Here is a 23,788-nt window from a genome sequence, read left to right on the forward strand (position 1 = left end):
CGCTGAGTTACTCCAGCATTTTATATCTATCTATGAAGTTAGATTACTTACTAAGTACCAAGTAAATTGAAGTATCAGCCATGGATTAATCACAAGGGCTGATTAATCCATGGGAAAAGAGTAGTTTTAATAATACTGGGTTACAATGTACTTAAAGATGAATAATGGACATTCTGATTTTTGGTTCTGCTTTGTCACAGTATGATCCCTTACTGCCTGTATCGGCTACAATTGAATTGTTGCTTGTGGAAGATGTTAAAGTCATTCCGGATAATGTTACCATTTACAACCATCCAAATGTTAAGGTAAAAGTTCACCAAACATTTTGGAATGCATGTACAAAAAAACTTTTGTTTGCAAAATGTATATTGAAGTTGAGAATTATTTGCCCCTTTGTTTCTAAAAGGCAGAGCTTTCACTCAAGGAAGGATCAGGATATTTTTTTATCAATACAAGTTCAATGGACCTAGCAAGGGTTGCCTATCAGGAGGCCCAGAGCATTGCTCAGGTAAGTAATTCTCCTCAATGATCTGGGCGCAGGGGGAGTGGCTGTAGCTCTTGGTGTTTTTAAATCTCTTGCAGTAGAATTAAGCCATCCAATAGTTTTTAAACAGTGGATAAATTAAAATGTGGTTGGATTTATAATGTCTTCTGTAGCTTTTGGTAAATTAACAACATAATATTGCACTGGATGACATACGCTGTTACCAGCAACTTCAAAAAAAATTATCCCAGGAAAGTATCCCATTGTTAGCCAGAGGCTTCAGCAAGGCTAACCTGGGGAGCGTACTACTAAAATACTACCTACAAACATGCTTTCCCATCCCTGCTGCTCTATCCTCTGCCTGCACTTTAGAAAATCAGATCACTGTGCCCCTTCTCCCTGCTTATAAACATAAAGTAAAGCATGAGGATCCAACACACTAAGTCGTACTGTGCCAGTCTGAGTAAATAGTTCTCTTACATGCCTCCTTTGAGTTGGTGGACTGGTCCACATTTAAGGAACCGACAGCCAACCCAGATAAAGTGGGGTAGACGTCGGTCTTGACCCAAACGTCACCTATTGCTTCGCTCCATAGATGCTGAGTCACCCGCTGAGTTTCTCCAGCATTTTTGCTAACCCAGATGAATACACCAGTGCCATCACTGACTTGGTCAATAAGTGTGTCAAGAACTGCCTGATGAAGAAGTCAATCGAAGTATCCCCAAATGGAAACCATTGGTAAACCGTGGGACCCTCTCAGAGTGACCACCAGGTTCAAGAACGGCGTCTTTCCAGCATCCATCAGGTTCTTGAATATTGCACAACCACAACTTGGATCCCATGCAATCTAACATAGAAACATAGACATAGAAACATAGAAATTAGGTGCAGGAGTAGGCCATTCGGCCCTTCGAGCCTGCACCGCCATTCAATATGATCATGGCTGATCATCCAACTCAGTATCCCGTACCTGCATTCTCTCCATACCCTCTGATCCCCTTAGCCACAAGGGCCACATCTAACTCCCTCTTAAATATAGCCAATGAACTGGCCTCGACTACCCTCTGTGGCAGGGAGTTCCAGAGATTCACCACTCTCTGTGTGAAAAAAGTTCTTCTCATCTCGGTTTTAAAGGATTTCCCCCTTATCCTTAAGCTGTGACCCCTTGTCCTGGACTTCCCCAACATCGGGAGCAATCTTCCTGCATCTAGCCTGTCCAACCCCTTAAGAATTTTGTAAGTTTCTATAAGATCCCCTCTCAATCTCCTAAATTCTAGAGAGTATAAACCAAGTCTATCCAGTCTTTCTTCATAAGACAGTCCTGACATCCCAGGAATCAGTCTGGTGAACCTTCTCTGCACTCCCTCTATGGCAATAATGTCCTTCCTCAGATTTGGAGACCAAAACTGTACGCAATACTCCAGGTGTGGTCTCACCAAGACCCTGTACAACTGCAGTAGAACCTCCCTGCTCCTATACTCAAATCCTTTTGCTATGAAAGCTAACATACCATTCGCTTTCTTCACTGCCTGCTGCACCTGCATGCCCACTTTCAATGACTGGTGTACCATGACACCCAGGTCTCGCTGCATCTCCCCTTTTCCTAGTCGGCCACCATTTAGATAATAGTCTGCTTTCCTGTTTTTGCCACCAAAATGGATAACCTCACATTTATCCACATTATACTGCATCTGCCAAACATTTGCCCACTCACCCAGCCTATCCAAGTCACCTTGCAGTCTCCTAGCATCCTCCTCACAGCTAACACTGCCCCCCAGCTTAGTGTCATCCGCAAACTTGGAGATATTGCCTTCAATTCCCTCATCCAGATCATTAATATATATTGTAAATAGCTGGGGTCCCAGCACTGAGCCTTGCGGTACCCCACTAGTCACTGCCTGCCATTGTGAAAAGGACCCGTTTACTCCTACTCTTTGCTTCCTGTTTGCCAGCCAGTTCTCTATCCACATCAATACTGAACCCCCAATGCCGTGTGCTTTAAGTTTGTAAACTAATCTCTTATGTGGGACCTTGTCGAAAGCCTTCTGGAAGTCCAGATACACCACATCCACTGGTTCTCCCCTATCCACGCTACTAGTTACCTCCTCGAAAAATTCTATAAGATTCGTCAGACATGATTTACCTTTTGTAAATCCATGCTGACTTTGTCCAATGATTTCACCACTTTCCAAATGTGCTGCTATCCCATCTTTAATAACTGACTCTAGCAGTTTCCCCACTACCGATGTTAGACTAACTGGTCTGTAATTCCCCGTTTTCTCTCTCCCTCCCTTCTTAAAAAGTGGGGTTACGTTTGCTACCCGCCAATCCTCAGGAACTACTCAAGAATCTAAAGAGTTTTGAAAGATTATTACTAATGCATACACTATTTCTGGAGCTACTTCCTTAAGTACTCTGGGATGCAGCCTATCTGGCCCTGGGGATTTATCGGCCTTTAATCCATTCAATTTACCCAACACCACTTCCCGGCTAACCTGGATTTCACTCAATTCCTCCAACTCCTTTGACCCGCGGTCCCCTGCTATTTCCGGCAGATTATTTATGTCTTCCTTAGTGAAGACGGAACCAAAGTAGATATCCAATTGGTCCGCCATATCCTTGTTCCCCATGATCAACTCACCTGTTTCTGACTGCAAGGGACCTACATTTGTTTTAACTAATCTCTTTCTTTTCACATATCTATAAAAGCTTTGCAGTCAGTTTTTATGTTCCCTGCCAGTTTTCTTTCATAATCTATTTTTCCTTTCCTAATTAAGCCCTTTTGTCCTCCTCTGCTGGTCTCTGAATTTCTCCCAGTCCTCCGGTATGCTGCTTTTTCTGGCTAATTTGTACGCATCATCCTTCGCTTTGATACTATCCCTGATTTCCCTTGTTATCCACGGATGCACTACCTTCCCTGATTTATTCTTTTGCCAAACTGGGATGAACAATTTTTGTAGTTCATCCATGCAGTCTTTAAATGTCTTCCATTGCATATCCACTGTCAACCCTTTTAGAATTAATTGCCAGTCAATCTTGGCCAATTCACGTCTCATACCCTCAAAATTACCTTTCTTTAAGTTCAGAACCATTGTTTCTGAATTAACAATGTCACTCTCCATCCTAATGAAGAACTCAACCATATTATGGTCACTCTTGCCCAAGTGGGCACGTACAACAAGACTGCTAACTAACCCTTCCTCGTTACTCAATACCCAGTCTAAAATAGCCTGCTCTCTCGTTGGTTCCTCTACATGTTGATTTAGATAACTATCCCGCATACATTCCAAAAAATCCTCTTCCTCAGCACCCCTGCCAATTTGATTCACCCAATCTATATGTAGATTAAAGTCACCCATTATAACGGTTTTGCCTTTGTCGCACGCATTTCTAATTTCCTGTTTGATACCATCTCCAACTTCACTACTACTGTTAGGTGGCCTGTACACAACACCCACCAGCGTTTTCTGCCCCTTAGTGTTTCGCAGCTCTACCCATACCGATTCCACATCCTGCAAACTAATGTCCTTCCTTTCCATTGCGTTAATCTCCTCTCTAATCAGCAACGCTACCCCACCTCCTTTTCCTTTCTCTCTATCCCTCCTGAATATTGAATATCCCTGGATGTTCAGCTCCCAGCCTTGGTCACCCTGGAGCCATGTCTCCGTGATCCCAACTATATCATAGTCATTAATAGCTATCTGCACATTCAACTCATCCACCTTATTACGAATGCTCCTTGCATTGAGACACAAAGCCTTCAGGCTTGTTTTTACAACACTCTTACCCCTTATACAATTTTGTTGAAAAGTGGCCCTTTTTGATTTTTGCCCTGGATTTTCCGGCCTGCCACTTTTACTTTTCACCTTGCTACCAATTGCTTCTACCCTCATTTTACACCCCTCTGTCCCTACGCTCACACATTTAAGAAACCTCACCTTCCAGAGCAGCCTACCATACGGAACCTTGTCGATTGCTTTACTGAAGTCCATGTTTACAACATCTACAGCTCTGCCCTCATCGACTTTTTTGGTCACATCTTCAAAAAAACTCAGAGACACAACGTCCCTCGTGCAAAACCATGCTGACTATTGCTAATCAGCCCTTGCCCATCTAAATGCTTGAAGATCTTATCTTTGGCAACCATGATCTCCTATGGATTTTGTTCTTGGTTGCATTATGATGTTCAGTTTTGCGCTATATTGGTTATCGAGAATTACTAATCACTCATTTATTGTATTATTGACATTTACATATTTATGGGATGAGTGTATGGGCCTGTTAAGCTGTAGCAGGTACTAATTTAATTTGTTGTCTTTACATATGACAATTAAACGCTCTTAACTAGTGATGTTCAAGTGACCTAGACCTACACAGAAAGCTTAGGTATGACCTTTGCAAAGCTATTAAGGATGCTAAGAAACAATACAAGTTCTTGCATGCCATAATGGGTTACAAGGTGAAGTTGGGCAGAATCAAGGGCAATAATGCATTCCACCCTGCTGAGTTCAATACTCAGTTTGAACAGTGGGTCAGTGAAATGACATTACCTGTCCCGCCAGCCTCTGGTGCAGATGTCAGATTCAGGTCCACTAGCGCAGATGTCAGATCAGCCTAGTGAGCCGAAAATCTGTGGGCAGAAAGTTACTAGAGAGTATTCTAAAGGATACGATCGTCAAGCATTTTGATGGACAAGGGCTGATTAAGGATAGTACATGGGAGGTCATGTCTCATGTACCTGAATGAGTTTTTTGAAGATGTGACCGAAAAGATTGATGAGGTCAGAGCTGTAGATGTTGTATATATGGATTTCAGCCAAGCATTCGACAAGGTTCCGCATGGGTAGACTGCTCTGGAAGGTTAGATCGCATGGAATCCAAGGAGAGATAGCTGAATGGATAGAAAATTGGCTTCCTGGAAGGAAGTAGAGGGTGATGGTGGAAGGTTGCTTTGCAGACTGGAGGCCTGGGACTAGTGGTATGCCTTAGGGTTCAGTGCTGGGCCAATTGCTGTTTGTCATCTGTATCAATGATTTGGATGAGAACATGGTTAGCAAGTTAGCAGATGGCACTAAAGTGGGTGGTGTTGTAGATAGTGAAGATGGTTGTCAAAGATTACAGCAGGATCTTGATCAGTTGGGCAGGTGTGCTGAGGAATGTCAAGAAAGCACACGAATGCCCTGCTTTCTTAGAAGAGTGAGAACATTTGGCATGACCCCAATGACGAATCAACGTTGACGGATGCACCATAGAAATCCTCCTGTCTGGATGCATCACTGCTTGGCATCAAGGCCACAATAAATTGCAATTGCGAATGCTACCCAGTCCATCACTCACCCAGTCCCTCCATCGATTGACTCCATCGACTGTTCTCGCTACATTGGTAAAGAATCTGACATAATCAAAGACCAACTCCCACCATGACCATAATCAAAGACCAACTTCCCTCTCCCGTAGGACCATAGATGCAAAAGTTTGAAAGCACAAACCGTCGGACTCTAACACCTTTCCCATTGTTACCAGACTCTCACACTAATATAAATGTTCCATCTTCCATTCTACCCCATGCAGCTGTAGCCCTTTTTGACCTGCACTTTTTCTGTAGGTGTAACGCTAGACTGCATTGTATTTTTCACTTTTGTGCCACCTAGATTTGTGTCTATACTCGTGTATGGTGTGAGCTGTCTGGATGGAATGCAAACAAAGGTTTTCACTTTCTCGGTACACGTGACAGTAACCAAAATAACCTAAACCAGATTGTCTTTAACAGAAAAAATCGGCCAACTACCAGTTAATTACTACTATTTGTATTTTGTACAGGTGTGGCCAATTCATCCAGGAACTTTGAGCGTCTTGGTCCACGACTTATGCTTGGCTTTTCTGGAGCCTGCTAAAGCTGAAGTACACATATCAGATATTTTGGAGCTGTATGTACGGGTTGTGGACAAGGTTAGTCGATTTTGGTTTGTGTATTAATTGCAATTCAAGATAGATGAAGTCATACATAATAAGTAGCATATTTTTTGTAAATGGATTCTTGGATCGTTAAAGCAAACAAACATGTTTCAATAAAATGATTAAAAATATGGTGGACATAATGGCTATTCAATGATGGAAAAAATAAATTACAGATGTAGACTCTGCACTGCAGCTTAAACAGAGTGATAATGATGGACAACTTCAGAGAAAGATTTAGGACCCATTCTTTTGGAACAGAAAAGCTAGTAGATGGTTTAATGAAGGATTTTTAAAAGTAGCATGGCTTATGATAGGATGAATTGAAGAATATCTTTCTCCTGTGGAAATGATATGGAAGATTTGTTAGTTAAACACTATTTCATCGTGTGAGGGAAGAATTGGGGGAAATTTCCCGAATGCAGAAAATTTGACTGCATAGTGAATATTTGACATTGATTGCTTCTCCAAACGGAAACTGGATTCTTCAAACAGCAAAATTGTGACAATCTAAGAAAAATCAATATAAATTCAACTATAATGATACACAAAAAGTGCTAGAGAAACATTTTTCTCCAATATCATTAACAACAACACTAATAAGGCAAAAACCCTATTTGCAACTGTTGACAGACTGACCAACCCCCCAACACAATTACCACCTGAACTCCATTCCACGCAGAAATGCAATGAGTTTGCATTATTCTATACAGATAAAATTGAAGGCATCAGACGTGCCATCAATATCACCGCTTCAAACAAAAATGTTGGATCACCACCCTGTTTAGGCAAAGGTAACGTGGCAATGATGACATGCTTTAATGTCATAGACTCTAAAACTCTTGTGGAAACGGTGACACAACTAAGGCCATCCACCTGCTGCCTTGATGCTTTACCTACCAACTTCTTTAAGAATGTTTTTGACTGCCTAGCAATAGACATACTGCAAATAGTTAACAGCTCTCTTCAATCAGGCAATTTCCCAAAAGCCTTGAAAACTGCAGTTATTAAACCTCTTTTAAAAAAGCGGAGCCTAGATGCCTCTATTATTAACAACTATAGACCAATTTCAAACCTATCTTTCATAAGTAAAATCATTGAGAAAGTTGTCCTCCAGCAACTTAATCACTTCCTGGCTTCAACTGGCTGCTACGACAACTTCCAGTCAGGATTTCGACCTCTTCATAGCACCGAGACCGCTCTTATTAAAGTTGTAAACGACATCCGTCTTAACACAGACTCTGGCAAAGTTTCAATATTAATGCTATTAGACCTCAGTGCTGCATTCAACACTGTTGATCACTCAATACTTTTGGACAGGTTGGAAAAATGGGTGGGGCTCTCAGGCACAGTCTTAAGTTGGTTCAGGTCATATTTACAAGATAGGAACTATTTTGTTTCCATTGGCGACTTTGTATCAGAACCAACCAACGTGACGTGTGGAGTACCGCAAGGTTCGATCTTAGGGCCCTCTTTATTCAACATCTACATGCTCCCACTAGGGCAAATCATGCGAAATAATAATATTGACCACCACTGCTATGCCGATGACACTCAAATCTATGTAGCGCTATCACCAAATGACTATCGCCCCATAGATCTGTTGTGCCAGTGCATTGAGCAAGTCAAAGACTGGATGTGCCAAAATGTTCTCCAACTAAATAAGGACAAAACGGAGATAATTGTTTTTGGTGCTAAAAAATAAAGGCTTAAAGTAACCCAACACTTTCACTCTCTGTCCCTGAAAACTTCAAACAAAGCCAGAAATCTTGGGGTCATTATGGATTCAGATTTAAATTTCGACAGTCACATCAAATCAGTAACAAAATCGGCCTACTATCACCTCAAAAACATAGCAAGATTAAGAGGACTCATGTCAGGTCAAGACTTAGAAAAACATGTACATGCCTTTATTAATAGTAGGCTAGATTATTGTAACGGTCTCCTTGCAGGTCTTCCAAAAAAAACTGTCAGGCAGCTACAGCTTGTTCAGAACGCTGTTGCTAGAGTTCTAACAAAGACCAAAAAATTTGAGCATATTACACCAATTCTTAAATCCTTACATTGGCTCCCTGTATGTCAGAGAATTGATTTTAAAATCCTGCTGCTCACCTATAAATCACTACATGGTTTAGGGCCAAAGTATATCACTGACATGCTTCCACTATATAAGCCTTCTAGACCGCTAAGATCTTCTGAAACCAATCTGCTAGTGATTCCCAGAGTAAATACAAAACATGGGAAAGCAGGATTTAGTTACTATGCAACAAATAGCTGGAATAAACTTCCTGAAGATTTAAGACTTGCCTCAACTTTGACCACTTTTAAAACAAGACTGAAAACTTTTATGTTTACTTTAGCTTTCAGCTAAATCTTAACTACATTGCACTTTTAACTTTTGCACTTTTTATAATGCATTTTTAATTTTGCTTTTCTTTTCTTTTAGTTCTTCAATTTTATTTCATTTTATTATTTCATTTATTGTATGACATGTTTTTATGTGAAGCACTTTGAGTCTGCCTCGTGTATGAAATGTGCTATATAAATAAAGTTGCCTTGCCTTGCCTTGCCTTGCCTATAACTGCAATTTCATGATGTAGAACTGTAGAAACAAGGAACTGCAGATGCTGATTAATACACAAATACATCAATTGCTGGAGTAACTATGAATTGGATGACATCTCTGGAGAATCCCCTTTTCCAGCTTCCTCCCCCCCCCCCCCCCCCCCCCCCTCCCCGGCAAACCGCTACAATCAGACTGAAGAAGGGTCTCGACCTGAAGCATCACCTGTCCATGTGCTGCATAGATGCTGCTACTCAAGTCATTTGTGCCCTTTTGCTTTACTAAAAGGAAAGGGCATTGGAGCAGGAAATCAAAGAGCAACTGTATTGAAAGTAGGGGTAGTGCAATAGGCCACGTGTAAAACAAAATATTGTTTATTGCGTCTTGGAAAGATAACTGCTTGCTTGGCTGTGATGACATGGAAATATAGACACTATTATCACCTTTTGGGGGATCATTATTTTGGACATATAAGGGTAACAAACAAAGATATTCTGACCTGTTGTGTTATGGTTAAATAAAGATTAATGGGCTTGCGCATACCGCTTTTGAAATCCACTTTGCTTTTCAAACTATTTAAATGACACACATGAAAACATTTGATATTAAAATAACTTTGTCTTCTGCAGGTGGAGATTTATAAAACCGTCAAAGCCTATGTGCGAGTTTTGGATTATTCAAAAAAACCCTTCTTGTCCAAATACTTAACATTCATGAAGTTAAAATTGAAAGCAGCTTCTCAAATACTTTCTTTGGAGTAAGTAACTTTGTTTTGACCTGGAAAGAATGATTAGTTCCGTCCCTTTTCATCTCCGTAGACTGGGTTCTGCAGGGGTAACTATTTGGTGCGTTGTCCATCTTCCTTCAGTTTAATCATGAATGCTTGAACTGATGGTTTTTTCGACCCCTTCCTTCTCCTTCTCCGCCTGCCCTCACCACCCACCCGTCCATCCACTCACATTCAACACATTTTCTGTCTTAGGCCACTTGATGAAATTCTTGACGATTACACTGTTAGCTTTACTGTGAAAGGAATAGCTATTGGACTGACAAGTTTGACAGCAACTGTAGTAACCAAAACTGGCAAAAAACTAAGTTCTGCACCTCAACAAATTGAAGTAAGTTTGAGCATGGTTCAACTATTTCCATAATTGATCGAGAAATGTTATTATCATGATATTATAAACCAAAGAACAGTCACACAGAATTCTAATATTCTGAATGTTAAAGATAAGGAATGAATATTTGATATAACTTCAATCTTATCCATATCTGGAATTAATTTGTTTCTGTTCTGCAGGTTTTCCATCCTTTTCGATTAATTCCAAGAAAAGTAACACTCATTGTGGGCGCAATGATGCAGGTTGGTTGTAATCAGGATGTGATTATTTCTCACAAGTGTTTAGAACTGAAGCATGCTGAAACGTTTTAACTTTGGATATAAGGCACAACATAATGAAAGTTACAAAATATTTCTGTCTGGATATTCTGAAGAATGTTAATAATTTACTATCTTGCAGATTACTTCTGAAGGAGGACCGCAGCCTCAGTCCAATATTCTGTTCTCCTTAAGTGACCAGAATCTTGCCACAGTGAATAACATTGGCCTTGTGAAGGGGCTTGCAGTTGGAAGTGGGAAGGTGAAAGGTGTAGTCCAAGTAATTGATGCTGAAAGTGGCAAAGTAGTGGTGATTTCTCAGGTAAGAATTGTGAAATCAGGATCCGATGTGCCATAATTGTGTTTTACATTGGTTCATGCATTAGAGTATCAATTCGTCAGAGGTTTTTTGAAGAGAAGCCATTCTGAAGAAACCCTATAAAAACCTTCAGCCACTGGCATTGCTGATATTCCATGGTGAAAGCAGATAATTTGAATTATATCCTTGGGTTAATCCTGGATTAGAAAAGGAAGTTTATTGCCAAATCTCTTGAAAATTAATATTTATTTTACACCTGTATGGGTGGTTTTTATTTCTTGAGATGACACAGCAAAATCATAGCAACATTTGTTCACTAAATCAGGCTTTTAAGTACATTTAATTAACTTGAAAGTTTTTCTTATGAAATTATATACAGTAACAACCCTCGTCATAATAGACTATATAAATTGCCTTGGTGCTCCGCCCACAAGTAACAACATGACATACAGTGACAGTTACGAATGACTCAGAAAACACTAAACATTAATAATAATAAAACATTAATGATAAAACACCATTGATCAAGCAAGTGAACCAACAAAATACCAGATCAAAGGGAGGCTACAGATTTTTGGCTGTTGAGTAGAGCAACTACTCGTGGATAAAAACTGTTTTTATGTCTGGCAGTGGCAGCTTTGACAATCCGGAGTCGCCTTCCAGAGGGAAGTGATTCAAAGAGTTTGTGACCAGGGTGAGAGGGGTCAGAGATGATCTTGCCCGCTTGCTTCCTGGGGGAAATGGTGTCCGGTATTGCTGATTGTCCATTTTAACCGAGTAGGTATTATCATTGTGTATAGTTGAAACGAAGAACTGCAGATGATGGTTAATTCACAAAAGGACACAAGAAGATGGATAGGTGATGTTGGGACCGTTCTTCAGACTGGCTCAGTTTGCTGAGTTACTCCAGTGCTTTGTGTCATTTCACTTTAAAACACGGCGCTGATGCCGGTGGTCTGTACCAGCGAGCCCTTTGTCACCGGTTAACATGTCTGTTGTTGCACCTGGGGACAGCGCTTTATTCAGGCCGCTGCTAACGACAGGTCCGAGCTTGGTCACCATGGGGCTCCCTTCCCCTCTTACCTGCTGTGGCTTCCAAGGTCGAGTCTGTTGGTGTCTCTGGGGACGGAGGAGGTGGCAGTGGAGGGGAGGGGGCAGACGGCAGAGGCCAAGTGGACAGAGTGGCAGAAGGAGGAGGCGGACAAAGTGAAGAAAGAAGTGGCAACTTGTTTGGGAGAGGGGAGGGAGCCCCACGGTGACTGAGTGTGTCCTGTTGGTGGTGGCAGCCTGAAGAAAGCACTGGCCCCAGGGGCTACAACGTGAGCCACAACAGCTGCATCAACTAGATTGTGCGGTGGGTGAAGACAGGCTCACTCTCGCTCGATCGTGTGTCAGACGACGTTCTGCCATCGCTTTGCCGCAGCCAGTGCCACATCTGTGCCTCTGCGGAGACTGTCCGCAGTGCATGACTCTCCACTGCAAGTCAGTAGGTGGGCCATTGTCTGTATCTCTCCACAGTTCCACGTCAGAGTCCGAGAAGCTCCACTTCTTCAGGTTGAGTCTGCAACGTCCCACTCCAGTGTGGAGGCAGTTTAGGGCTTTCCAGGTCGTATAAGGCAGGTAGTGTCCTGGTGCCATCTGTTGTTTGGTTTTGGTACCTGGTTGGCTCTGGTCCACGAAGCTGTTCCGTCTCTTCATGCGTTTCTTGGCATGTTGGTGATTGTGCAAGGGGTGGCGGGGGTCTGTGTCCGCATTGAAGCGTTGCGGTTGCAGCTGCCCAATCACAGGCTCACTGTTGCACCTTTCCAGTTGGTGGTGGCCTCAGAAGCTTCTGCCCTTAGAGGCTGGACAGGCGATGCAGGTCCGAGGTCCAGCCACTATAATCAAAATCTGTTATGTCTGTTAAAACAAGAGTTTATTGTAATTTTTAGAATTTTTAAGATTATAAATACTCACCTGGTCACATGACAACAATCATGAGGTAAAAATATTTCAAATCAGTAAATGTCTTAAAGTTTATGGTTATGTCATAATTCCCAACAAGATTGAGAGGTGTTTAGGAAGAAACTGCAGATGCTGGTTTACACACAAGATAGACACAAAATGCTGGAGTAAATCAGCGGGACAGGCAGCATCTTTGGAGAGAAGGAATGGATGACGTTTCGAGTCAATATCCATCTTCAGACTGAGCGTCAGGGGAGGGAGAGGTACAGAGATAAGGTAGTAGAGAAGTCAATGTTCATACCGCTGGGGTGTTAGCAGCCCAAGCGAACTATAAGGTGCTGTTCCTCCAATTTGAGCTGGGCCTCACTCTGACAATCAAAGATCTTAGAGCAGAGCAAGATGGGCTACTCCTGCGAAATACAATGGGCTGACGTGTAGTACGCTACGGAGGGGATCCTGGGCATTTTTCCCCGCCCATTTTAGTAACCGGAACCGACCCGACTCGCAGGGTAATTGACATTGCGGGGGAAGTTTTTGTGTGTGATATAGGGTTAGATTCATAATTCTGTTAGTTCATAATTCTGTTAGTTCTTGTTAAAGAATAAAATGTTTATAAACACACATACATGAATGTGATATAAATGTATATAATCATATAACACACACAATTATATTTCTTCTGATCCAATGATGAACTTTATTTCAGACTAGACAAGGGACATTAAATAAGAAACATTGTAAACCTCCCCGCAACTTCACACACATCAGGCCTTATCCCCCCCCCCCCCCCCCCCCCCCCCCCCCGGCACTCCCTCGCCTGCCCCCACACTACAATGTCTCCCCCCCTCCTATGCCCCTCTCCCCGGGTCCCACACTCCCTCTCGCCGCTGCCCCGGGCCCCACACGCCCTCTCCCCGCTGCGGAAACAAAGATCCGATCTTTGGCCGGAAGCAAGATGGCGGAACAAGATGGCGGGGACTGGTCGCTAAAATGGGTCCTATAATCACCCATGAATCCGCCCATGAGCGTACTACACGTTTGCGCGAGAGTAACCCATCTTGCTCCGCTATAAGATATTTGCTGACAATGGAGGAGGCCCATGACAGAAAGGTCAGTATGGGAATGGGAGGGCGAGTTAAAGTGTTAACCTACCTGATCTCCCGGCTAACCTACCTGATCTCCCGATGGCTCTCCTATATATCGGCAAGACCAAGCGCAGGCTTGGTGATCGTTTCGCTGAACACCTCCGCTCAGTTCGCCTAAACCTACCTGATCTCCAAGTTGCTTAACACCTTATTGCTCAAATAATTTCCCAAAATAATTATACACGTCAATAGATTGCTGAATCTGCTTATTGTGACTCGCATACTGCAGGTCGCATAAAAGCTAAAGCATTCCAAATAAAGCTGGCCGTCCCTCAGATTACATTGCATCTCTGTTTGCTCTGTTTTCACACAGAGAGTGGTGAATCTGTAGAATTCTCTGCCACAGAAGGTAATTGAGGCCAGTTCATTGGCTATATTTAAGAGGGAGTTCGATGTGGCCCTTGTGGTAAAGGGATCAGGGGCTATGGAGAGAAGGCAGGTACAGGATACTGAGTTGGATGATCAGCCATGATCATATTGAATGGCGGTGCAGGCTCGAAGGGCCGAATGGCCTACTCCTGCACCTATGTTTCTATGTCACCTTCTCCCAGCTAACAATGGACTATTCTACATTTTCCTTGATCTGCATCTCTTTTGATCTCTTACACTTCCTTATCTCTGTTTCCCCGACGCTCATTCTGAAGAAGGGTCTCGACCCAAAACATCACCCATTCCACCTTTACAGAGATACTGCCTGTCCCATTGAGTTACTCCAGCATGTTTGTGTCTATCTAAGATTGAGAGATGGTAGCAATGCAAAAATTACTGAATTCATCAGTCAAAACGCTGCATTTCCCACCTCCAACCAAAGATTTTCATCTCTATTTGTACTTCCATTCTGCACATGGATAAAATTGTCTATAAATTGGAAGTTTACCTCATTTATTCAACTGTGCCCTTTGATCACGCTCTGACATTAAATAATATTTCAGATCTACTTTATTCAACCTCCTGTTTGTGAATTATTAATGGTTACATGGGCTTCAAAATGAAAGCTTTTTCCTCATAAATTGCTTCCTTCTGCAAAGTGACTGCAATGAGACCCGTGTCAACGGTCACATTGTTTCTCAGCAACCAGAAGCAGTGACCAGATGACCAATTCTTTATCCACCTCTTTTGATTTGTATTCTATTCTTTTGCCATATAGCTTTGCTGAAGGCTATTCCACATTGGTTTGATATGCCAAGTTTTTGTCTATTAGGATTCCTGGGTCATTTCCAATTACATTCTTGGCACTACTTCATTTATTGAGTATATGTCATCTATTTTTCCCTTATGTGTAGTACTTAAATTGCATGTGGTTCATTTCTGTGCACATACATAGCATATATTTCACGAGCAGCCTTTTTAGATTGCTATTTTTCTCCCCAGTTTAATATCCCTGTAAATCTATATTGAGGTTCAGATCCAAAATTATAATATTGGAGCACCTTGTTTCTGGGTTACGAGACCCGTGGCAACCATTCAGTACACTAGAACCTCCCCTTTCCAATTTAATCTTAATTCCTCTAAATTATCTTGTTTAAACCATAGCCTGATACTTTTGGTAAGAAGTGCCTTTAACTCCAAATCAATCGAATTCCATCTGAGGATGTGCTGATGGACCACTAGGCTGATTTAAAGCAGATTTAAGAGGGAAAAATAACTGTCTGAGTTGAAGTATTAGCAAGAAAAGTAGTCTCCACCCACATCCCAAAGCTGTGCAAGTGTGTAGGTTAATTGGCTTCTGTAAATTATCCCTCGTGTGTCCAATAGAACTGGTGTATGGGTGATTGTTGGTCGTCATGGACTTGGTTTGGGTGATACAGGTTCTTCGGCCAATCAAGTCAAAAGCACTTTATGATCACTTTGTGGTCGGTACCTTTGTGATCTAGGCCATTAGTGATTACAATTTACAGAAATTTCAGGCACTTCTCTGAAGCTGATCAGATTAGTGTCTACATTTGAAAAAAAGAGTTCTGTTCAGAGGAAGATGATCAGATGAATTTTTTGGTGGTCTGGATTTTCTGTGGCCTACGGCAAGTCTGATCCCAAGGCTACCGAACTAGCCAGTTTCAATTGGTACAACAATTTCCAAAATAAAAGCACTACTGAGATGCACTGTCAGGCTGCACCTTCACAGAAAACCGGTGCAATTTTATGTTGTTGACCTTTCACCAAAATGGAGAGCTGGACAAGCGATAAATATGAGGAGAAAGTCTTTGATGGAATAAAAGACAAGATTAAACAGATCCTGTTCAATGTAGGATGTAGGTATAGTAATTGGAGAAATAAAGAAGTGCTTTATGGAAAGCTGCAATTTTTTCTTCTGTCAAGTTAGTGTGGAGAAGTTGGCAGACAACTTTGAGAATAAATCATTCATCTCCTCAACACGTGTCAACTACTTACTTACTTACTGCCTATTATGCCTCCTGGCACGTAGGGCAGCAACGAAGGTCCTCCACTCAGTAGTGTTGATTCCTTCAGTGCTGTGTCCGTAACATATGTGTTTTACGAGACAGGGTTGTTAGCCCTGTGCTCAACCTCCAACCTGGAGGACCAGTGGATCGCTCTTCGTCTCGCCTCTACCCTTCGACCTGTCCAGCATGGGAGACCCTAACAGGAGACAAATCTCCCGCTGGCATAGCTCTAGGGGTCATTGAGACACACAGGCTTCCCGACCACAAGGTTGCAATCCAATGGGGAGACGTATCAACTAGAAAGGTGCTAAATAAGACATTAATTTGCATGTACTATGCCCATATCTCTTATTTTGCCTTGTTACCAGAATATTAATCTTTTCGGTCTTGAATATCTTCATTGAATGAGCACCTGCGACATTTTGAGGCACAGAATAGCAAAGATATGCAAGTATCTGAATAAAAAAAGATTCTTGCCATTGAAGTTCAAGTGGCTACCTCTTCTGATAATGTGCAGCTATTTCTGGACTTGTCAACCAGAAAAAAACCCCCATATCAACTCTTTAAATGTTCTCAGAGTTTTAAATATTTCCATGAGAACCTCTCTAATTTCTTGGAATACATGCATGTTCCTTTGAATTTCTCTTTAAAAATTAGCATTCGTTTCAGGAATTCCTTTAAGGAAACTTTACTACATACCTTCTAAACAAGTAGACCATATTTTATACTTGTATTCTGTACATGTGTTCACCTCATCTATTTGGTTGCAGTGCCAACCACCTTGCAATAAAGACAAGAGCCCTTTTCTTCTTCCTAATTGCTTGTAATACCCGTGAATAGTGTATTTCATTTAAAGCTTGATTTGCAAAGCTTTAGTTTTTATATGACCTGAAATATGTGAGTCACAAGAAGCGGATTTAGACATCTATTGACGTATATAATTATTTTGGGAAATTATTTGAGCAATAATTTGACTTGCCAGAGACTGCTGCATCCATTCAGTGTTCATGTGTGCGTCATGTTTCAGGAGTTGACATGAAAGATCGCTAAGATCAACACTGCCTATTTTACCTTGATCCAAACAATAGAAATTGCCTTTTCTATAGTTTAGTCATCCTTGCTCCTCTTTGCAGGAATATGACAGGAGCATATAGAGGGCTATAATTGTATTATTTACGTTCAGTTTTGTTCTACTTAATCCACTGCTCTGAGTTTACAAGGTTTCACATTCTGCATTCGGTGCTTGCTTGTTTTCCTGCTCCCACTTGAGAAATCCATTTTATTTTTACTTCTTGACAATGTGTATAATGCAGTGGCATTTCCGCATCCCTTTTGTTGCTGTACTTATAACACTTGAGGTATTTTCAGCCGTAAGTGATAGGAGCAGAATTAGGCTATTTGGCCCATCAAGTCTAGTCTACTCCACCATTCAACCATGGCTGATCTATCTCTCCCTCCTAACATTATTCTTCTGCCTTCTCCCCATAACCTCTGACACCCATACAAATCAAGATTATATCTATTTCTGCCTTAAAAATATCCATTGACTTGGACTCCACAGCCATCTGTGGCAAATAATTCCCCAGATTCACCACCCTTTGACTAAAGGTATTCCTCCTCATTTCTTTCCCAAAGGAACATCCTTTAATTCTGAGGGTATAACCTCAAGTCCTAGACTCTCCCACTAGTGCAAGGTGGTAAATTTTGCCTACCCAGGGGGTAAATTTGTTGATTCTGGATTTGTTAAAAACAGTAATTTTAAAATTCCCCATTGTCGGTTGCTTTAATATGGTAGAAGTGGTAAACTCAAATTACTGAACAAAACACTGTGGGGGGGAATTTACTTTCGAAAAGGCCAGGGGGTAAATGGGACAAAAACGGTTGGGAACCCCTGCATGAGTGGAAACATCCTTTCCACTTTTATTGTTTCATTTGAGTTTATCATCTGGAACAATACGGCAACTCACCCTTGTAATCGTCCCTTCCTCCTGTCAGTTTATGGAGGTCAAGCAGCAGTAATGCCCCCTGACAATAGAACGGGCTCCTCACTCTCTCACTCTCAATCTTTTTAAAATTGTTCCCTTGTCCCATTATTGGTGAAGGTCTGACCAAGGAATTTACAACGTGATTTTCACCCTTTACCTCCTTTTTTGACTTCTGTGAACAATTTTCCCATGCTGGTAAATGTATTACTTTTCTTCTTTAAGAACGGCGGAAGCTAATTTTCTGGTGTGTTCATCAGCTGACCAATTTATAATTTCAACTTTCACATTTCATATTAGTTGTAACAATGTCTTTGCCGACTTTCCCCACTTTTCTCAGCAAAACATTACAATTAAGTGGCAGTCGGCATTCATCCTAATTGACACAAATCCTGATTTGCTTCTATTACAACTATTCTTGGAGTTCATCCAAGGTTTATCTTCTAACATTAAAAGTAATCAAATTTTACTCACCAGTTCTGCCTTTTTTTTTTGCATCAGCCCAACCTCGTGATCTGAATCTATTCGATCACGCAGGTTGACATTGGTGTTTTAGTCAGTGTTGACCTCCCGCCTTACACGGCATCTGTCATCGAAAGTTAGCCCTCCTCAGATGTTGACAATCGTGACACTGATTCATAAAGTTGAATGTTCAAACCCTGCTGCAGAACTTGAGGACTTACCGTAACTTAAGATGACAATGCAGTCGGATCCTGTCCTGACAGAGATGTTGTCTTTTAAAAAAGTTCTTATTTTGAGGTTCTGCTTTCAAGCTGAAGCAATTCTTGTCTTGCTGATGTACCAGAGTAATGGAAAGACAAAACAATTCAAAATGTCTTGTGTATGTGTCTGTATTAAGTAGGCTCTAATGCAACTGAAGTAGTTACAAGTCCTCACTACTCTCTAAGATAAATGATCCCTTTAGAGTAATTTAGAAAACGAGCTGGAGCGTTTGACCAGCATTTTGGCTCAGACGTTAGATTCATAAACTGCTTGTTGGTTTTGGCTAGTTAACAATGACTGTGCTGAAGTGTCATTTTGTCTGGGGTATCTTTAAAAATGTTATAGAAGCTAGGCATATATTAGAACCTGCATGATATCATATGCGCTTGAATTTGTTGGCATTGGAACATTTTTGACGGATTTGTATGTCCAGGACATTTTGAGGGTCATTGTGATAATACTTTATCATTTTGCCACGTCAGTATACAGATGTTGATGCTCAGTCTTAGAACACGGACAGTACAGCACGTGAACCGGTCATTTGGCCCACGTTGTCATTGTCAAGCATAATGCCAAGTTAAACTAATTTCTTCTGCCCAAATGTGATCCATGTAGCACCATACCCTGCATATCCAAAAGTCTCTTTAGATGCCACTGTCATATCTGCCTCACTCCTGCAATGCATTTCCTAACACAAGAAGAATGGCCATGGACAAACCTTTTGTTTAAATTCCAATTTGACTAAATCTGACAACCGATTCATGATAATCAGAGATGCTAATTGAATCCTTTTTCTATGCCGTTTAGTTTTAGCTTTGCAATTTTGTTTTACTCCTTATGGTGCCTTTGTATGATTGCGATGCTGCGACAATTTTATAACTGGAGCATGAGAAATATGGCTGAGGTTTATATTACATGATATTATCTCTTGAGTTTTGACAATATATGTGTGATAATGCCCTGTTATATTATGAGTATTATATAAATCTTGTTGATTTTAAACTGAGGTTATTCATGTGGTTGAATACTTCTGAATGCATTTTTAATGTACATCTTTCCAAGTGCTTAGATACTTGTAGAAAATAATATTGCGGTATAAAATAAGAACAGATGGAATATGGTCGATGTTTTGCCTGGTCAGCTCTATGATGCTGTATGTAAGCTGCTTTTATTTAATTAAAGGATGAAGTAGATGTGGAAGTCATTCAGCTTAAAGCTGTGAGAATCCATGCACCCATTACAAGAATGAAAACTGGCACTTGGGTAAGCTTTTTTCCCTGCATTTTAAAACAAAATCTCTGAATTTTTGAACATTTCTGATTAATCTTTTGTCTCTGAAGATACGAAATATTAACCAAGCAGTTGCAAACTCATTAATTCAAGAAAATTAAAATATATCCACTGTTTTCTAACTGTTTTAAATTTGGTAATATACGTTGAAAATATGGGTCATTTTGATTATTAGTTTTAATTTGCAGATGCCAATCTATGTAATGGGAATTACTAGCAATCAAACGCCATTTGCATTTGGCAGTGCAATACCTGGACTGACATTTCATTGGTCTGTAACGAAAAGGGACATCATTGACCTTGAAACAAGACATTCTGAGGTAACGGAGCTGATGGAATTCGAAATTCTGATTTGCTATTTACATAAAACGCTGAATATTGGAGTTGTGCAGCAAGGAAATAGTTCTTTGGCCCATGACAACCAAGATGCCCACCTGTGCTTGGTCATATCTTTCCAAACCTCCTATCCAGATACCTGTCCAAATGGCCAATAAAGGTTACTGAACCAGCATCAACAACTTACACTGGCAGCTTGTTCGGTATACCCACCACGATTATGTGGAAACCGTTGCCTGTCGGGTTCCAATGAAATCCTTCTACTGTCACCTTAAATCTATGCACTCAGATTCAGATTCAGATTCAATTTTAATTGTCATTGTCAGTGTACAGTACAGAGACAACGAAATGCATTTAGCATCTCCCTGGAAGAGCGACATAGCAAATGATTTAAATAAATAATAATAAGTGATAATAAGTGTCCGGGGGGTGGGGGGGTGATTGGCAGTCACCGAGGTACGTTGTTGAGTAGAGTGACAGCCGCCGGGAAGAAGCTGTTCCTGGACCTGCTGGTTCGGCAACGGAGAGACCTGTAGCGCCTCCCGGATGGTAGGAGGGTAAACAGTCCATGGTTGGGGTGAGAGCACTCCCGTCTTGAATCCCCTGCTCTCTGGGGTAAAAATACTGTGCATTCACCCAATCTATATACCTCTATCAGGTCAACGTGTAGTCTCCTGTGCTCCAAGGATTAATGTCCTAGCTTGCCCGACCTTTCATTATACCCCAGACCCTCAACCCCTGGCAACATTCTCGTAAACCTTTTCCGATGGTGAGTAACCAAAACTGAACACAGTAATCTTAAGTATGGCCTCACCAACATCTTGAACAATTTTAACCTCACGTTACGACTTCAACACCGATTCCCTTGACAGATAAAGGCCAGTGTGCCAAATGCCTTCTTCACCACCCCATCTACCTGCAGTGCCAGTTTCAGAGAATATTGACTGTACATATGAATGTAAGGAAATGGACTCCAAAATGGAAACTTTTTTTTGTCAAACTTGTCTTGTGTAGAATTTATATAAAACTTTAATTGATACATTTCCGTTTTAGGCATCTTTTCAACTTCCAGCACGTTACAACTTTGCATTGAATGTGTACAGTCGTATCAAAGGCAGAACTGGACTGAAAGTTGTTGTAAAAACCACAGATCCTGCAGCTGGACAATTTGAGAACAGTGCAATGGAATTGTCAGATGAAGTGCAAATTCAGGTATTCCTACCACCCCTTTTTCTACATTGCTGTTACTGCAGTGTCATACAGTCAGGGCACAACTTTAGAGCTGATGATGACAAATTGCAAGCATTACATGATTCTATATATGGGAGAAATTGATCCGAAAATTGCAAATCATTACTCTTTAATAATAATAATAATAAATTTTATTTATGGGCGCCTTTCAAGAGTCTCAAGGACACCTTACAAAAATTTAGCAGGTAGAGGAAAAACATGTAAGGGGAATGAAATAAATAGTAGAGACATGACTAGTACACAAAGTAAAGACAGAATTCAATTCAAAACACAATATGAGGCAATTAATGCACAGATGAAAAGGGAGGGGGACGTGGGGCTAAGGATAGGCAGAGGTGAAGAGGCAGGACTGGAAGATGGTGAGGGACACGGAATTGCGGATCAGTTGGGGGAGGGAGTTCCAGAGCCTGGGAGCTGCCCTGGAGAAGGCTCTGTCCCCAAAACTGCGGAGGTTGGACTTGTGGATGGAGAGGAGACCGGCTGATGTGGATCTGAGGGACTGTGAGGGTTGGTAGGGGGAGAGGAGGTCAGTGAGATATGGGGGGGCCAGATGGTGGAGGGCTTTGTAGGTGAGGATCAGGATTTTGTTGGTGATCCGGTGGGAGATGGGAAGCCAGTGAAGTTGTTTGAGGACTGGAGTGATGTGATGCCAGGATTTGGTGTGGGTGATGAGTCGGATGAGTCTGGACCAGTTGGAGTCGGTTTATGTAGGTGGAGCTGATGCCAAGGAGAAGTGAGTTGAAATAGTCCACTCGGGAGGAGATGAAGGCATGGATGAGTCTTTCAGCAGCGGGAGGTGTGAGAGAGGGTCTGAGTTTTGCGATGTTGCGGAGATGAAAGAAGGAGGTTTTATTGACATGGCGGATGTGAGGCTCAAGGGAGAGGGTGAAATCAAAGATCACGCCAAGGTTGCGGGCCTGGGGAGATGGGGAGACAGTGGTGCCATCGATGGTGAGAGTGGGGTTATTGATTTTGCTGAGTGTGGCTTTGGAGCCACACTCTTTAGTCATAACCAGATAGTAAAAGGAGCCAAACACTTTTTATTATCGAAACTTGATGGGAACAGTCTGTGCTATACTCCTGCCATTGATTATTAGAATTCAAGAGGAAAAAGAGAAAGTTGTATTTGTATCCTTGCCCAAATCCTACTGCCATTACAGTTTGATTTGTTGGTTTAAACTCTTGATTTGTTCTGTAATTATTAAAGAAATCTTGTCCTCACCATGACCCTAAGCCTGCAAAGATCTAGTAATGTCTGACACAAAATTACTTTTTGTTTTGATGCTGGTTTCAAGCAAACGAGAGGCAAGATGTCATCGATCTTATTGAGGAAACATCCACGTCTGAAGAAGGGTCTCGACCCCGAAACGTCACCTAGTCCTTTTCTCCAGAAATGCTGTGTGACCCGTTGAGTTACTCCAACTTTTTGTGGTCATATGCAGTTCCTTCCTACACATACTAAATAATTCACAGATAGCAAAGGTGGAGATTAGAGGCTGAACTTCACTTTAAGGAAATAGTTATTTTTAAATGCGTTTTAAATGGGTAAATTACACTACATGCATATAAATGGTTAATGCCAGGGAGGCACTAAAGAATTCGCTTCCACAATTCCTTTCTCAAAGTATGGTTGGGGTCGGCGCTGTTTGGTCGGTGGGGGCTCTGTGAGACGGCTGCCCTGCCAGCAGCGTGTTAGTCATGTAGTATGTACAAATGTGTGTTTTAATGTCTCTCGGTGTGTTTAGTTTCGGGGGTGGTTTTGGGGGGGGGGTAAGGGGTAAACCGCTTTTGGTTGCCTCCTCCACTGAGAGGCGACTTTTTCCATGTTGCCTCCCTCGCGGCCTAACACAAAGGATTGGTGCGGCCTTTCCCGGAGTCAGACCCGGAGCTTCAGCAGCGGGCGCAGCGTGGACTTTTTCCGATCACTGGCCCGCGGCCTACAACATCTGAAGCCACGGTCTGCGGAGCTTCTAACCGCGGGCTCGACGTCCGGAGCCTAGAATCCCTCGTTGAGGACCCT

At 41.7% G+C, this 23,788-nt stretch overlaps 1 protein-coding gene across 1 annotated transcript in view; it reads left to right on the forward strand.

The window, feature by feature from the left end:
• The window catches only part of nup210 (nucleoporin 210), a 160,037-nt gene that overhangs the window by 85,747 nt on the left and 50,502 nt on the right, over positions 1 to 23,788 (forward strand). The window contains exons 19-28 of the mRNA XM_033037203.1: positions 201 to 305; positions 407 to 508; positions 6,304 to 6,432; positions 9,631 to 9,758; positions 9,984 to 10,119; positions 10,302 to 10,364; positions 10,522 to 10,701; positions 20,074 to 20,154; positions 20,370 to 20,501; positions 21,571 to 21,729. Coding sequence (XP_032893094.1) covers positions 201 to 305; positions 407 to 508; positions 6,304 to 6,432; positions 9,631 to 9,758; positions 9,984 to 10,119; positions 10,302 to 10,364; positions 10,522 to 10,701; positions 20,074 to 20,154; positions 20,370 to 20,501; positions 21,571 to 21,729 — 1,215 coding nt within the window. The remainder of the gene's footprint in view (positions 1 to 200; positions 306 to 406; positions 509 to 6,303; positions 6,433 to 9,630; positions 9,759 to 9,983; positions 10,120 to 10,301; positions 10,365 to 10,521; positions 10,702 to 20,073; positions 20,155 to 20,369; positions 20,502 to 21,570; positions 21,730 to 23,788) is intronic.

This window comes from Amblyraja radiata, chromosome 18 (assembly GCF_010909765.2).
Source record: "Amblyraja radiata isolate CabotCenter1 chromosome 18, sAmbRad1.1.pri, whole genome shotgun sequence".
Lineage (NCBI taxonomy): Eukaryota > Metazoa > Chordata > Chondrichthyes > Rajiformes > Rajidae > Amblyraja > Amblyraja radiata.